Source organism: Camelina sativa, chromosome 19, assembly GCF_030686135.1.
Source record: "Camelina sativa cultivar CO46 ecotype springtype chromosome 19, ASM3068613v1".
Lineage (NCBI taxonomy): Eukaryota > Viridiplantae > Streptophyta > Magnoliopsida > Brassicales > Brassicaceae > Camelina > Camelina sativa.
In genome coordinates, this window is record NC_141898.1 from 1,062,614 (window position 1) to 1,077,796 (window position 15,183).

General features: G+C 33.7%; 3 protein-coding genes and 1 non-coding gene across 6 annotated transcripts; 3 read left to right on the forward strand and 1 right to left on the reverse strand.

Moving 5' to 3' along the window:
• The first annotated feature begins 136 nt into the window (after positions 1 to 136).
• On the forward strand, positions 137 to 4,354 carry LOC104763917 (WEB family protein At3g02930, chloroplastic). Of its 2 annotated transcripts, none has more exons than XM_010487324.3 (3): positions 137 to 880; positions 1,531 to 1,735; positions 1,879 to 4,354. In XM_010487324.3, the coding sequence occupies exons 1-3, from the start codon at positions 861 to 863 to the stop codon at positions 4,057 to 4,059; spliced, it is 2,406 nt and encodes an 801-aa protein (XP_010485626.2). In that variant the 5' UTR covers positions 137 to 860; the 3' UTR covers positions 4,060 to 4,354. The 2 variants fall into 2 exon arrangements, with proteins under 2 accessions (XP_010485626.2, XP_010485627.2); XM_010487325.3 differs by having other exon boundaries at positions 163 to 880; positions 1,534 to 1,735.
• Positions 4,355 to 5,031: 677 nt separating this feature from the next.
• Positions 5,032 to 5,187, forward strand: LOC147920033 (U1 spliceosomal RNA). Its single transcript, XR_015592018.1, has one exon. It is a non-coding gene; the product is annotated as a U1 spliceosomal RNA (small nuclear RNA).
• A 4,630-nt stretch (positions 5,188 to 9,817) lies between these two features.
• Positions 9,818 to 12,045, forward strand: LOC104763918 (uncharacterized). Its single transcript, XM_087501816.1, has 4 exons — positions 9,818 to 10,146; positions 10,306 to 10,599; positions 11,005 to 11,673; positions 11,760 to 12,045. The coding sequence occupies exons 3-4, from the start codon at positions 11,096 to 11,098 to the stop codon at positions 11,794 to 11,796; spliced, it is 615 nt and encodes a 204-aa protein (XP_087357942.1). The 5' UTR covers positions 9,818 to 10,146; positions 10,306 to 10,599; positions 11,005 to 11,095; the 3' UTR covers positions 11,797 to 12,045.
• A 1,480-nt stretch (positions 12,046 to 13,525) lies between these two features.
• Positions 13,526 to 15,073, reverse strand: LOC104763919 (THO complex subunit 7B). Of its 2 annotated transcripts, none has more exons than XM_010487326.2 (3): positions 14,867 to 15,073; positions 13,885 to 14,509; positions 13,526 to 13,796 (listed from the first exon to the last, which is right to left on the reverse strand). In XM_010487326.2, exons 2-3 carry the CDS (start codon positions 14,482 to 14,484, stop codon positions 13,686 to 13,688), a joined length of 711 nt encoding a protein of 236 aa, XP_010485628.1. In that variant the 5' UTR covers positions 14,485 to 14,509; positions 14,867 to 15,073; the 3' UTR covers positions 13,526 to 13,685. The 2 variants fall into 2 exon arrangements, with proteins under 2 accessions (XP_010485628.1, XP_087357941.1); XM_087501815.1 differs by having other exon boundaries at positions 14,863 to 15,047.
• Between the last annotated feature and the right edge of the window lie 110 nt (positions 15,074 to 15,183).

A 15,183-nucleotide genomic window follows, 5' to 3' on the forward strand; every position in this document is an offset into this window, starting at 1 on the left:
CACAAAATTTCTATTGTCGCATTGCTAAAACTTTGGTTTGTTACAAAAAAAAAAAAACATATGATTGGGTGACAGAAACAAACAAATCATCTTAAAGGAACGATATTTTTTGGCTAATAATAACTCTTTTTAATTCATTCAATAATCGGGTAATATTCTTCTACTACTAGTAGTATATTTGGTTTATACGATAGTCGATAGATAGCTTAGTCGTTATTGTTTGCGTTGATCACGTAGGATCTAGAAAACGAATCGGATTTTTTTTGTTGTTGTTTATTTATTTATAATCTAATACTCCCTTCGTTTCAAAATATAAGATGTTTTAGAGAAGTTTTTTGTTTCATAATATATGATGTTTTCAATTTTCTATCCAACTTTTAGATTAGTTTAGTATTTTATATTATGCAGTATTGTTTCTGATTGGTTGAACTTGTTAAAAGTAAAGACTTCTTAATCTGCGTGTTTTAGTTAAAACATCCTATATTTTGAAACGGAGGGAGTATAATTATACACTGTATTATAATATCTGCTTTTTTTGCGGAGGAGTGTGGCCTCTCTTGAGACCTCGCCAACTTCTATAATTCATTTTACGTTACTAGTGTTTTGTTCATATGAGATGATCCACATCATTGTCTCTCTTTCTCTTCTTCATCTCTACGCAAAAAATGGAAACCCAGTTTGAGCAAATTTGAATTCTTTTTTTTTTTCTTCAGGTTCTAAACAAGATTCAGTCAATTTTAGTAGTGTTTTTGTCTCCAATTCTCTCATAGTTCCTTCATCTGCCTCTAATGTAATTTACATCTCATTTGCACTATTGATCCCACATCAACATCCCAGCAGCGATTACGGAGACTGTGACTATGGCTTCTTCTAAGATTAAGTAAGCGTTTTTCTTTTTTTTCCCCTAAGTTTCAATGTCTGGTGGAATATTCCGTCGATTAGAATTCCGATCTGGTTTTATTTTCCTTGTTCGTTGGTTTTGGAGTTAGATCTGATTTCTATATATATATATATATAGGTATGGGTTTAGGGTTTAAATCTCCTGATTTTTAGGGGATATATAAGTAGTAGTATTATTCTGTAGCACATGACATGATCGTTCATATTATTTATTTCGTCTGATCATCCTCTCGTTTCTCTGATTCTTTTAAATCTTATTATTAAATACAACGGGCATGTCGTGTTCTTATTTAGTGTTGTTGTCTTTATCTTGATTTCTTTATGTCTTCTTCTGTTAAGTTCTTGATTTCAATTCAGATGATACATATATGTCTTTTAGCTGCAACACATTGGTGAATTTGTGATAGATAGCCTTGTGTAGTTAAAAGCAAATATGTCTGTGACTGTTTGTAGTGAAGTTCATATTAGAGAATCACCCCACTCTGCAAAATTGTTATCATGTATTGATTTTGATGGACTTATCTATGTTCCTCCTGGAATTTTTTTTTTCATCTAATCAATTTCTCACGTGTCTCCTTTTGCTTTTGCTTTTGCTTGATGAGACTTTGTTGTTCTTGTTGTTTTGTGAAGCAGGACTGGTTTATCTGAAACTCCTTTTGGAAAATCATCTCCAGCATCTCTACGAGTAGGTAAATTGACTCGGTTGGTGACTAAATCTGAATCTAACTCTCCTTCACCTACTCAACAGTCACGGCATTCCCTCGAGCGCTCTTCTTCTAACTCAAAGCCTTCTTCTACTAAAAAGAGGTCCCCCAAAGTTTCAACCCCACCAGAAGTAATCATCCCAATACTTGTATCTTTTTCGATATCTTTCATTGAGGAACCTCTTTTTTCCTTGTTGTTTAACTTGTGTTTGTGTTGCTACACTACGCTGCAACTGTTAATATATATTGTTGTTTGTCTATTGATTGTTTGCAGAAAACACGGACTCTGAAAGGATCAGAATCACAACCTCGTTCCGTTCAAATCAAGGAAGATTTGAGGAAAGCAAATGAGCTGATAGCATCGCTCGAGAATGAAAAAGCTAAAGCACTTGATGAACTTAAAGAAGCGCGGGAAGAGGCTGAAAAGACGTCCGGGAAACTAGATGAGGCTTTAAAAACTCAGAAAAAGGCTCAAGAGAAGTTTGAAATTGAGAAATTTGAGGCTGTTGAGGCGGGTATAGAGGCGGTGCAGAGAAAAGAAGAGGAATGGAAGAAAGAATTCGAAAACGTCAAGAACCAGCATGCTTCGGATTCAGCTGCTCTTCTTTTGGTAACACAGGAGCTGGAGAAGGCCAATCAAGAATTGGCTGCTGCTAATGATGCCAAGAGTAAAGTTTTGAGTCAAGCTGATGATGCTAGTAAGATTGCTGCAATTCATGCAGAGAAAGTTGAAATCTTGTCGTCAGAGTTAATAAGATTGAAGGCTTTGCTTGATTCAACCCGAGAGAAGGAAACCATATCCAAGAATGAGATTGCTTCGACACTAGGAGCGGAAATAGTGGTTCTAGAAAGAGAGCTTGAGAAAGCGAGACGTTTTGAAGCAAGGGTCGAGGAACTTGAGATGATCATTGAGCAGCTTAATGTTGATTTAGAAGCTGCTAAGATAGCAGAAACTTATGCGCACGGCTCTGCTGATGAGTGGCAAAACAAAGCGAAAGAATTGGAGAAACGGTTGGAAGAAGCTAACATGCTGGAGAGATCTGCCTCGGTATCTCTGGTATCTGTGACAAAGCAGCTGGAAGGAAGCAATAGTAGATTGCACGATATGGAATCTGAGATTACTGATCTTAAGGAGAAAATTGAGTTATTGGAGATGACTGTTGCTAGACAAAAGGTTGATCTTGAGAAATCTGAGCAGGGGCTAGTTATTGCAGAAGAAAAATTATCCAAGATTATGAAAGAAGTAGAGAAACTGAAGAATGAGCTTGAAACTCTGAATGAAGAGAAAAATCAAGCTTTAAAGAAGGAGCAAGATGCTACTTCAAGTGTTCAAATGCTCTTGGAAGAGAAAAACAAGATCTTGTCAGAACTGGAGAGCTCAAAGGAGGAAGAGGAGAAGAGTAAGAAAGCAAAAAGGAGTCTAGCTTCAGCATTGCACGAAGTGTCGAGTGAATCACGCGAGTTGAAAGAAAAATTGTTGAGTCAAGGCGATCAGGATTATGAAACACAGATAGAAGATTTGAAGTTGGTCATTAAGGCAACGAACAAGAAGTATGAGAATATGCTTGACGAGGCGAGACATGAAATCGATGTTCTTGTCAATGCGGTAGAACAAACCAAGAAACAGTTTGAGAGCGCAATGGTAGACTGGGAGATGAGAGAAGCCGGTTTGGTGAATCACGTGAAGGAATTTGATGAAGAAGTTTCTTCAATGGGGAAAGAAATGAATAGGTTGGGTAATTTGGTTAAAAGGACAAAGGAAGAAGCTGATGCAGCTTGGGAAAAAGAATCTCAAATAAGAGATAGTCTTAAAGAAGTGGAAGATGAGGTGATTTATCTTCAGGAGACTCTCAGGGAAGCGAAAGCTGAAACGTTGAAACTAAAGGGGAAAATGTTGGATAAAGAAACTGAGATTCAAAGCATTGTTCATGAGAACGATGAACTAAGAGTGAAACATGATGATTCTCTGAAGAAGATCAAGGAGTTATCTAAGTTACTCGAGGAAGCATTGGCTAAGAAATATACAGAAGAGAACGGTGAGCTCAGTGAGAGTGAAAAAGACTATGATTTGCTTCCAAAGGTGGTAGAGTTTTCTGAGGAGAATGGTCATAGAAGTGCAGAAGAGAAGTCTTCTAAAGTAAAAACTCTCGATGGCATGAACATGAAACTTGAGGAGGACGCTGAGAAAAAGGAAAAGAAAGAACATTCACCAGATCATGCGACAGTTGAAGAAATGTGGGAAAGCTGTCAGATTGAGAAGAAACCAGAACAAGAATCTGCAAAATATGAAGAGGAAGACTCGAACATGATAGACCAAAGCGAGAAAACCTCACCTGTAAAAGGATTAACTGGAGAAGATGAGCTGGTGAAGGAGAAAGACAAGAAAAAGAAGAAGACATTGTTTGGTAAAGTTGGAAATCTTCTTAAGAAGAAAGGACCCACGAACCAGAAATAAATGAAAGCCTCTCTTGATTACTCCACTTTTGAGGTATTGCAAATTCTAGCTTTTTACATCTCTAAACACACATCTCTTTGCACCATTTTGATTTCTTCATTAGTGTTCTTATTCTTTTTTTTTAGTTTATGGCTTCTGCCTTCTGGAATAGGATTGTTTTAAGTTGTTGGTTTATGATTCTTTTCTTCTTTCGATTTTTTTTGGCTTTCACTGTTATTATTTGTTCTTTTGTCAAACAAACCCAGAAACAAAATCTCTATTATATATATCCAGGGATTGATTCCTTTTCTTGCAACCTTCTAATACCATCCACATAGTATGTATATTGATTCCTATTGAAGGAGACTATCGAATCCAAAAATAATAATTCGAGGATGGAAGTTGCCAAGTTGGCCTAGCTAGGAAGGGGTTTGGAAAGAGTTTAGTATAATTGTGTTTTCTTTATTCATTGAAATATAATATGGTTGGGTTTGTATAAGGACGATTTCTCCAACGGATTTGAAAGATTTCCGGCTAAAATAGGTTTGAGTCTAATTATAATACTTCCTCTGTCCCACAAATATTGATGTTTTGTAAACTTCAAAAAGTAATCATTGAAAATATTTTAAATCTTGAATTGTTATTGGTTTAAAATTAAATAATATCTATTTAATCAAAAAAAAAATATATTTAAATTCAGTAATCATTGTTTTTTTAAAATGTGTAAAAGCTTCAAAACATCAATCTTCGTGGGATAGAGGAAATATAAATCTCTGGCGAGAGAATAGAGTGGGGGAAGGTGTGAGGGAGATAATTACGTGACTGTTTTGTGAGAGCATATCTTTCCTTACATTTTGTCTCAGTTTTTACTTTTTACTTAAATGAGCGATCCTAGTTATTTCACTAATCTATAAAAAGTCCCACATCGCTCAGACCAAAAGAAATGACTAGGGGAGCAGGAGTATAAATAAAGAAGCGGATGGTTTGGACAAATCACTTACCTGGACGGGGTCAACTCGTGATCAAGAAGACCAATGGCCTAGGCTAGTGACCTCCATTGCACATTACGGAGGTAGCTTAAGATCTTCTCAAGAGGAAGAGCCTACGCCATTATTTGTGGCAGGGGGTTTGCGTTCGCGCAGCTCCTACCATTTTTATCAGTCGTAACTTGTAGGCCCAATGAAGATAGTCTAAAAGTTATGACTGATAAAAATGATAGGGGCTGCGTGATAGGGGCTGCGCGAACATCGATAGGTATCCCCCAATACGATTGAGAATATATAGAACAAATTTGGACATTAAACTATGTATTAATTAAATAAAATGTTTGTGTGCTTTAATTAAGTAATATGTTTGTTTGTTTGTTGTTTTTTTATGTTTAATGTTTTTTTGTTTCATAAAAATATGGTATTGTATTTTAAATTTTAGTAAAAGTTTTATAAGTTTGCAATTTAAATGTTATTTTTAAAGTTTTTATAAATGTAATATGTTTAAGATTATTATATTATTAAATCTTATGATCTTAAACATGTTCTCCCAATAACAAATTTCTTAGCAAAAGATCTAAACTAATGATCTTACATTATTTTGATAATATTTTTACTCTAAAAACACTTAAAATTGTTCCTTCAATAAAGATGCCCTTATAGGTTCTACAATTAGATGACGTAATTTGTACACAATCTAGTTTCCTGAAATTTGTAATTATTTCAGTACAATAGTCCCACATCGGAAATAGATACCAAGTCAAGTTTGTGATGAGTATGTTTGTTGCATCGGTATCCCACATCGAAATAGATAATGTGGAATCATCCGCAAGAATAAATGGGGTCATTTCGTAAACAACCAACCCTAACAAAACAAGCAAGCCCAGCCCGATAGACTGAAACGACCTCGATTCCTTGGTTTCAATATTATTGCAAAACTAAAAGAACCATGCTTAAAAAAAAAAGAACCACGCTTAATTACAATAAACTGGTCGCTAGGTTCTTATATATTTACTCCCTACATTTTGACCGTGTAGAACTTTGAACTTAATTTACATAGAGCTTTTACCTATTTTTGGTTCTCTTAAATCTGGTAGGTATCTTGCAATGAAGTTTTTTCACGTTAAGTAACTGTAGGATAAAGAGTTTTAACCGGACAGAACTCAGCTAACAAGTTTCCCACGGTTAACAGAAGTTTAAAAGAACTTTTTATATGGTTCTATCCTATGATGGTCAAATTTGAGCTTAATACATTACATGAAATGATGAAAATCAGTTGTGTTTCATAATCTTTGACTTTTAAACGGATAAAAACGTTGAAAAAGGTAAAATCGTTTCTTAAAAATAGACAAATCTCTAGTTTAACGAAACCTTTGATTACTACCAAAAGTACACGTAGAAGGTAAAAGAGATATGATTGTTCATCTGTTCCATTCATCTTTACTTTAGCCACGTACGTGATAAACGTTTAATTTACACACCTATATGGGATTTTTTTTTTTTGTATCAACGATAAAATTGGACCAAATTATATTTTATGTTGCGTAATTGAATCAAACACATATATATGAGTAGACTGGTCGATACATATATATGAGTGTACTGGTCGATATATATACAATTACTTGTATTGTTTTTTGTTTTTTTTGAATTACTAAGAGATTCCGGACCTAGATCCGTACATTCCCTCATGCATGCCAGAAACCAGAGCATTTTATATAGTCTCCTCCCAAGAGCCGTCCCTCGAACCAGCCACCTCTAGACTTTGCCAGAAAGTCTTTACCAGTTGAGCTATCGACGCTTGGTAATTACTTGTATTGTTTAGTGTGTATACATATTTATATATTAATATTTTGTGCTATATAAATAATTATATTGAACGAAATAAGATATTTAAAAAAATAAACAAAAGAAAAACAGAAAGTTTGTATCCAAACGTTTTTTTTTAGTTTATTATGAACATATCTTAATAATAGCTTATGTACGATTGTCGATCAAAACTACTTTACAAAATAAACTAAATCCAATCTTTTTTTTTTGTTTTTTTTGTGCAAAGAACTAAATCAAATGCTATACGCAAAGAAATACAAAATTTTCAGTCCAAATGACGCTATATATTTGTGTGATATCATCTCTATATATTATAGGTGTTTAATTCGATCTTTGTTGTTTATAATACATATATAAGTTGATAGTGTATTTAAATCAAAAAATAAAACTGAACATTGTCCTGCATTAGATTTCAAAAAGTTCTTCCATTTTTTCGGACCCGAATTGTGTCTCTAAATTGTATATTGATCCAGAAGATTGATGTCGTTGTAATGAAGAATTGGAGATATATATATTCCTCTCAAACCAAATGCCATAAACAATTTTTTTGGAAAAAAACCTTTTAGAACCTTTGGTACATGTGTATTGTGTAGGCATTAAGGATGAAGGCCATCAGCCATGACATCATCGCAAGCCAAGTGTGGAACAATACAGAGGGAATACTAGCCGAATGGCCCGAAACAGAGTATAATCCATGCAAGTATAAAATGTATTGCATTCATGTATTGTAGGTTCTGCATTCTTTGATTATGGAGACTAAAAATCCAACTTAATTCACGGTATATGTAAAGAAAATAATCTTGACTGAGAAATCTTATTGATGGTGATCAATCGCAGAACTCATGGATAAACTCATAGAGTAATTTAAGAATCTATTGCTTATGAGTTATATTTGAATAAGAGACCAAAACATAGGCATCATAAGATTAAAGCTGGTTTCGTCCACTAGTGACAGTAAATGAAAATAGTCGTTCTCTAAATCCGAACGTAACGTTACGTACATTGCATGGGCTCGTAAGAGATAATTAAGTTTATTAATTACTATCTAAGTTATATTGTGCTATGCTTTGGGAACTACGAGTATTATAGCAACATCCAATCACGTTTTAGCTTGCGTGAGCGTATTATTTCTTTTTGTCTTTTAGCAAATACTGATGGTTTAATTATATGTGTACGTATATAAAAATACACAAATTATACTTGATTCTATTATATGTGCCGTGTACATGTACGTATATAAAAAGCACATAAAAAGGATTAACGTCCGTATTTATAATTTCATGGCGTTGGGTTGTGCATTATGGAGAAAATTAGTCTATAGATTAGGATAAATGGATAATTTAGTTTTGTCCTTATATTAATTTTAGGAGATTTTATTTTACCATTAACTTTGCTGGGAGATTTTTTATTGGAGAATCATAAAGGGATATTCTTGTTATGAAAGATTATTGTGTACTTGTAACTTTGTTAACCACCGTAATTCCGTAAATACACTTTACTTGCGATGTATCAAAGATAAGTCCTTAGGTAAGACCGAACTCCGAAGACGAATTAAAAATTGTGTTTGGCTTCAATTGTGTGGGATGGGAATGCTGTCGCATTCGGATTAGTTGGAAACTTCTATATACGAATTATTACTTTAATTTCTTCTCCTTCCAATAGTAAAAAACAATTGTTATTGAGATTTTCAAATCGTTATACCACTGATTTTAATATATTATGTCATGGATACTTTTGGCAACGTTTGTTCATGTTAGAAAAATGATGTCAGCAATGTTATTTAAAAGCCACGTAGAAAGAAAGATTTACATACAAGAATCAAGAAAAAAAAACTAGTAGTTAAAAGTATTAGGGTTTTGGGGCCCCCCATGGGTTTGCGATCTCAAACAAAATAGTTTGCGTGTCTTAATGTGCTTAAAACTAGATTTATACCAATAATGAACAACCATATCTAGACCTTGATTAAACTTTTTAGATGAACAAAACACTATATATAAAACGTTTTGAAAAAATAATATTGTAAATGTATGAGTTGAATAATATGAGCAAATCCAATCTACAAAACAGTATATAAAAGGAGAATATCATTTTGTAAAACAATTCTTTACACGTACAAACATATATTACATGAAAACCCCTAAATTTTAATATAATGTGTTAATAATAAGTGTCCATATATAATTTTTGCTATTGTTCCATACAAAATTACTAATCGTCTTGAATTTTTGAATTTTTAAATTAGACAAAACAATTGCTGAATTTTACTAGAAAATGAAAAGTGTAACTTTTCTTGGGTAGAGATAAATATAGTAGATCTTCTACCCTTTTTAAATGTTAAAAAAAAATGTTATTGAGTAGTATAAAGTTAGGTAAGATGTAACTTTTCTTAAAGACTAAATGTTTTATTCATATCTATCGACTGATCCGAACACGGTTCAGTTATACAATTTGACTTTATTTTGATCTGATATGTATATGGTTGAGATGTGTCATCAGTTGACCAATGAACAGTAATCCATACTATTATAGCTAGGCACTGTCTGTATCTCTTAGGCAATATGTTTTCATATATAGTTGTGCCAACTTAGCATTATAAATTGTTACATAATTGTTTAAGTATTAAGTAATTCAATATATAGTACATAAACATACACGATCACAGCTCAAAATCCATATGTATTATTTAATATTTTCTCAATAACGTATAATATGTTGCGTGGAGACGCACCAATTGACCAACACACAATACAGACTACAAAACTATGCCGCAATTTACAAATTTAGTGTGTATAGCATTAATTTAAGCTCAGTATGTGTATACTTTAAAATATTTACTGGAACTGTGATTTAGTACCAATACGAGAGTTTATATTCTATGATTCTTTGAATATTTTAGCTCTTGTAAGTAACTAACTTTTTTTTAATTCTCATACTTAGAAGAAAATTGAGAAACTTACATTGTCAACATGAATTAGTTGCAGCAACTTTTATTCCACACATTACTTCACAAACTTGAACATCTCCTTCTCCTCTCCTCCTCACTTTTCTTCTAGTTTCATCAAAGGGCATTTGCATCATTTCACTTATTTGATTTGATTAAAGTCAAATGGACACGTCACAAGAGCTAACTAAGATCTTGTTCCGACAAGACACAAGACAAAGACGAAAGCCTCTTCTGTGTTTCTTCTATATATAAAGTGAAGAACAAAACACTTAATTAGCCTTATTAACTAAGATATTGCCTTCACCAAAATCTTCTATATATCTTCTCAATTATTTCTCTTCCTCACAGGTATATTATATGTAAATTGTATGCTCACTAAACAATCTCTTATTTGTGATCATAAATCGAATCTCTTAGCAAAAGTGTGTTATACATATTGCATGTGCTTCTGTTTTGAAGCAATTTATATGTAGTTGATTAATTTTTTCATTTTAACTTTATGTCCAGGTACAGTTAATAGCTATATGTTCTTTAAAAAATGGGGAGATCGCCGTGTTGTGATGAGAGCGGATTAAAGAAAGGGCCATGGACGCCAGAAGAAGATCAGAAACTGATAAATCACATAAGAAAACACGGCCATGGAAGCTGAAGAGCTCTTCCCAAGCAAGCCGGTTTAAACCGGTGTGGAAAGAGTTGCCGATTGAGATGGACTAATTACTTGAGACCAGACATCAAAAGAGGAAACTTCACAGCTGAGGAAGAGCAAACCATCATCAACCTCCATTCTCTTCTTGGGAACAAGTAATTAATCTTACAAATTTCATTCTTAATTACTTTGATTAGAAATTATATTTGAGATAATTATCAAGAGCAAAAATTACAAAACCGATAAATATTTTTGAGTTTCTAAAAAATCTTAGTCTTTTTCATCAGTCATATTTATATATCACATATCTAAAAAATTTATATTTATGTGTGTATATATATGCTATTATGCAGTTTCTTTTTTGGTAGTTGAGGTATAGAAGAACTCAAGAATATGTATGAAAAACCTGCTACACTTGGAGTTTTCTTGGTGCATGCATACTTACTCGTCAATGTTCAATATAATTAGCTATCTTGTTATAGCTTGGAAATTTTATATAATACGTATAAAGCTTTACTAACCCACTAATATATTATACTTTTCCTTTTTTTTTTTTTAAGGTGGTCGTCTATAGCTGGTCATCTCCCAGGAAGAACGGATAACGAAATAAAGAACTATTGGAACACACATATCAGAAAGAAACTAATTCAGATGGGGATCGATCCAGTGACCCATAGGCCAAGAACCGACCATCTAAACGTTCTAGCCGCTCTCCCGCAACTACTAGCTGCCGCCAATTTCAACAACCTCTTGAATCTGAATCCAAGTGTACAATTGGATGCAACAAGTGTTGCAAAAGCCCAGTTGTTACATAGTATGATTCAAGTCCTTAGCAACAACAATACCTCTTCTTCACTTGAAACTCACCACACCAACAATAACCTCTTTGGCCAATCTTCTTTCTTGGAGAACCTACCAAGTATTGGTGAAAATCTTTATGATCCAACCCAAAGCCTCTCTCACATTGTTAATCAGCCTCTGGATTCGTTTACTAGCCCGATGCGAGTAGTTGCTCATCAAGATGATCAGAATTCTGTCCCACCGTTGGTTTCGGCATCTCCTGATGAGTCTAAGCAAACCCAAATGATGGTCAAGGACAAGGAAATTTTGAGGCATACGGATCACACTTCAAACCCTTCATCGACCTCAACGTTCACCCAAGATCATCAGCCATGGTGTGATATAATTGATGATGAAGCAAGCGATTCTTATTGGAAAGAGATCATAGAGTGAGTTGATGGTCGTTTTTTTTTTTTTTCCTTTTCTTAAATCTTGACGACGTCTTATTAAGTATCTTTTGTTGTTCTCTTCGCAGGCAAACTTGTTCGGAGCCTTGGCCATTTCGTGAATAGAGAGGCGACAGAAAAACATTAGCATTATTTTTTCTGTGGATATAGATGTATACATATATATTGTTAATTAACTTTCATACAGTTTGTGTATTTATTCGACCATGTATACAAAACACATTCATACTGTACAAAATTGTTTTTTCATATATTTGTATTATATTAATCTTTCATTAGTAGAGATTTCAAAAATTTGTAATAGTACCCCCAAACTATATATGAGTAAATAATACAAAAGCTATATGTAGAATCTTTGTTTGATTTTCGATTATATTTTAAGATTTCAAATTTAGTTGGGGATGGTTAAGAAGAAGTGAACTAATAAGAGTCTCGAAAGTGACACAATCTTTTGTTTTGACTTTTAGAGGAGACAAAAGAGATGTATAGGAGGAAATAGATGGTATAGCATTTAATACGTCATCGTACATATTAAACTCGTGGCTATATTAAATAGATGGTATAGCATTTAATACGTCATCGTACATATTATACATACCGGTATTATACATACATATTATACATATTATACATACAGTATATACTCCAAGCAAGATTTTTAGTCTCAACATATCGGTTATATCTTAATTCTTTTTATAGTATAACATACCGAAATATTTTTTATTTAAAACTCGGTTGAAATTAATGAAACAAACAAGACAAAACACTGTATGATTAGTGTGTTCAACGTGGACACATCATCATGTAATTTAATATGCTATATGAAAGAATTCAAAAGAGAAAAATGAACGATAACTAATTTGTATCATTGAAATCAATCGCAATTATATAGATTTTATGTCCGGATTTAATTAAGCAAACTTAAAATAATTACACACGTTGCTTTTCAGTTTGATTCAGTGAAAAATATACACTTTGCATCACCAATATTGGATCCATTAATGGATCACATTTTCTCAAAAGATGCCACATTCTATTATTGGTAAAGTGGGATATTTTTGGAATATATTCGTATGAACAGATGTCTAATATGTATAACTTTAGAGTCAAAGCAAAAATAGATGACATTAGAATTTCTAGTGCAAATTAAACACTCAAAAGTTCATTTTTAGTGTTAAGATTGTGACCGGAGAGACTTAAGTAAACAATCAGAGAAACGTGTGTATACGAACACTAAATGCTGCTAAAATATTTCTCAAGAAAATGGAAACCTACAATTAGGACTATAAAGCCTATTCGGCTAATCGGTCGCATTATTATTCTTTATAGTCCTAATTGTAATAATTACATATTTCCAAAACCCAACATATGCTTTTGCTTGTGGCTATCGATTTGCAGGAAATATCCGTTATGCAATCACACTTACAATAAAATAAATTCTCGAAGACAAAAATAGAAACCGCACCAAACAAAACTAAGACTACGTCTAAAACACTCAAGAACCTAAAATCCAAACCATTATTACGATCGGGCAACCGAAAGCCTTCATTCAAACCAAGGTCAAAAGAGGAAACACTTTCGAAATCGTAATTAAATCTTCCCATTCTTCAAAATATTGTATTCAAACCGATTTCATACCAGCAAACCTACAGACGAGATTTTATAGTTAAGCCGGTTCAAAAGCAAACCCGTTGCTACGTGATTATATATAATAAACCACTCGGTTTAATCGAATCAACAGTTCAGTCTCGGTTTGGAACGGACGCTATTCTTAACTGGTTTTATACTTCCATCACATTGACGTTTGTTTGTTACAGTTTTTGTTTCTCAGTTCTTTTACAGAGAATAGAGATTATGGGTTTTCGTAAATGGAAGCAACTAGTTCGGATCAACACAGTTGAGAGTTGAGGCTATTATCAGAAACAGCAAATAGATGACAAAGCAAACACTTGAAACAATGTAGGTTTCTTCTTACAAAGTATCCAGAGTTGGACTTAATCAATAGACATGGGCTCGGTTATGTTCCTCTGGTCATCCAACGCTGTCCGAATCTCGTCCACCAAACACTTCTGCTCATCTTCCATAGTATTCTGCAACTCATCCACCTACATTCCCAACAAATGTTCACAATCACAAACACAATACAAATGAAGACTGCAAAACTAAAAGTCTCAGTTTTTTTTTTGAAATTACCACATGCAACAGCAGAGCAAACTGCTTCTTCCTAAGCTCAAGCAATCTCCAACTTGCAGTGCTCTCTGCTTCAAGCTCAGCAATCTCCTTGTTCAGTTCATATATGACCTTCTCAGTCTCTGACCTCGGCGGTTGCGCAGAAATCAGTTTCCTAATCGTCTCACACTCTTCTTTATGCTGCCTATCAATTTTACTCTCCTCAAGCTGCTTCTTCAGATCTTCAATCTCAGTTTTCGCCTGCGTTATCTGCCTCTCCGTCTCATCTTTCACCTCGTTAAAGCTCTCTTTCTCCCTACGGTTAGCTTCCACAACCGCTTGGCTCTTCAAAAGCGGAATTTCAAAAGTAGACAGTTCCTGTAAGAAAGCTTTCGCAAGCCTACCGCACTCGTTGTAGTTCTCTTCATCTTTATCTACTTCGAGTACAAAAGAAGTGAACTTCTTCTGAAGTTTCTTCAACGGAGGCTCCCCTCGAGTGGTAGTGGTTCTGGTCAGTAGCCGGTTTCTTATGATTTTATCATCGTCCACCGGATCAAATGCATAATTAACCTTAGTCACTACAGTCTCTAATCTACCAGAGATCCTCCTTGCTTTAACTGACATCTCAACTTACTTAAATAACTCAACCCTGCAAAAAGAGATGCACAAAGAACAGAACATTCAACAACCAAAACTTTTTTAAAAACACAAAGAACAGAACATTCAACAACCAAAACTATATTAAAGACCCAATTCGCCAAATCGCATTATCTTAAAAGCTAATGGATACAAGATTCAAGCTTGAATCTAATTAGCAGAAACGAAACGTAACGTATTTTTGATTTACGCAATAAAGATCTTCTATAATGAGCGTCGAGCGATTCATTATCAAAGCAATTTCTCAATCGTTACCATTGGATGTACTGAATTGAAATTTCCGGTGAGATTGATTTTACACAGACAAGTTCTTTAGAAAAAGACAGCAAAAGACAAAGTCTTTACCAACCTGAAGTGAACCCAAGATCCAGATTCGTCTTCTGCAATCAAAACTGGAACAAAGCAGTCCTCTTTTTTATTACAAAACAACACTTCAAATTTTGATGAACCCTAAATCCGATTTACTCATCTTCTTCCTCCCCTTCTCTCTCTCTTTTTTTTTTTTTTTTTTTTTACTTTCTTTTTGGGATAAATGCATAAAGCACTCTCAACTTATAATATATTACAAAATCAACCCCAATCTATTAAAGTATAACAATAAACCCTTTACTTTATTTTTTGATAAAAATAACTTTTTTTTGTTACACTATAGGACAATCTAGTAAT

What these genes read in the sequence shown, in the direction of transcription:
- LOC104763918 (XM_087501816.1), top strand. Translation starts at nt 11,096, where the DNA reads ATGGGGATCGATCCAGTGACCCATAGGCCAAGAACCGACCATCTAAAC. An exon ending in TATTGGAAAGAGATCATAGA is followed by an intron (nt 11,674 to 11,759) that starts GTGAGTTGATGG and finishes TTCTCTTCGCAG; the next exon opens with GCAAACTTGTTCGGAGCCTT.
- LOC104763917 (XM_010487324.3), top strand. Translation starts at nt 861, where the DNA reads ATGGCTTCTTCTAAGATTAA. An exon ending in ATGGCTTCTTCTAAGATTAA is followed by an intron (nt 881 to 1,530) that starts GTAAGCGTTTTT and finishes TGTTTTGTGAAG; the next exon opens with CAGGACTGGTTTATCTGAAA. An exon ending in AAGTTTCAACCCCACCAGAA is followed by an intron (nt 1,736 to 1,878) that starts GTAATCATCCCA and finishes GATTGTTTGCAG; the next exon opens with AAAACACGGACTCTGAAAGG.
- LOC104763919 (XM_010487326.2), bottom strand. Translation starts at nt 14,484, where the DNA reads ATGTCAGTTAAAGCAAGGAGGATCTCTGGTAGATTAGAGACTGTAGTG. An exon ending in TTGCTCTGCTGTTGCATGTG is followed by an intron (nt 13,797 to 13,884) that starts GTAATTTCAAAA and finishes TTGGGAATGTAG; the next exon opens with GTGGATGAGTTGCAGAATAC.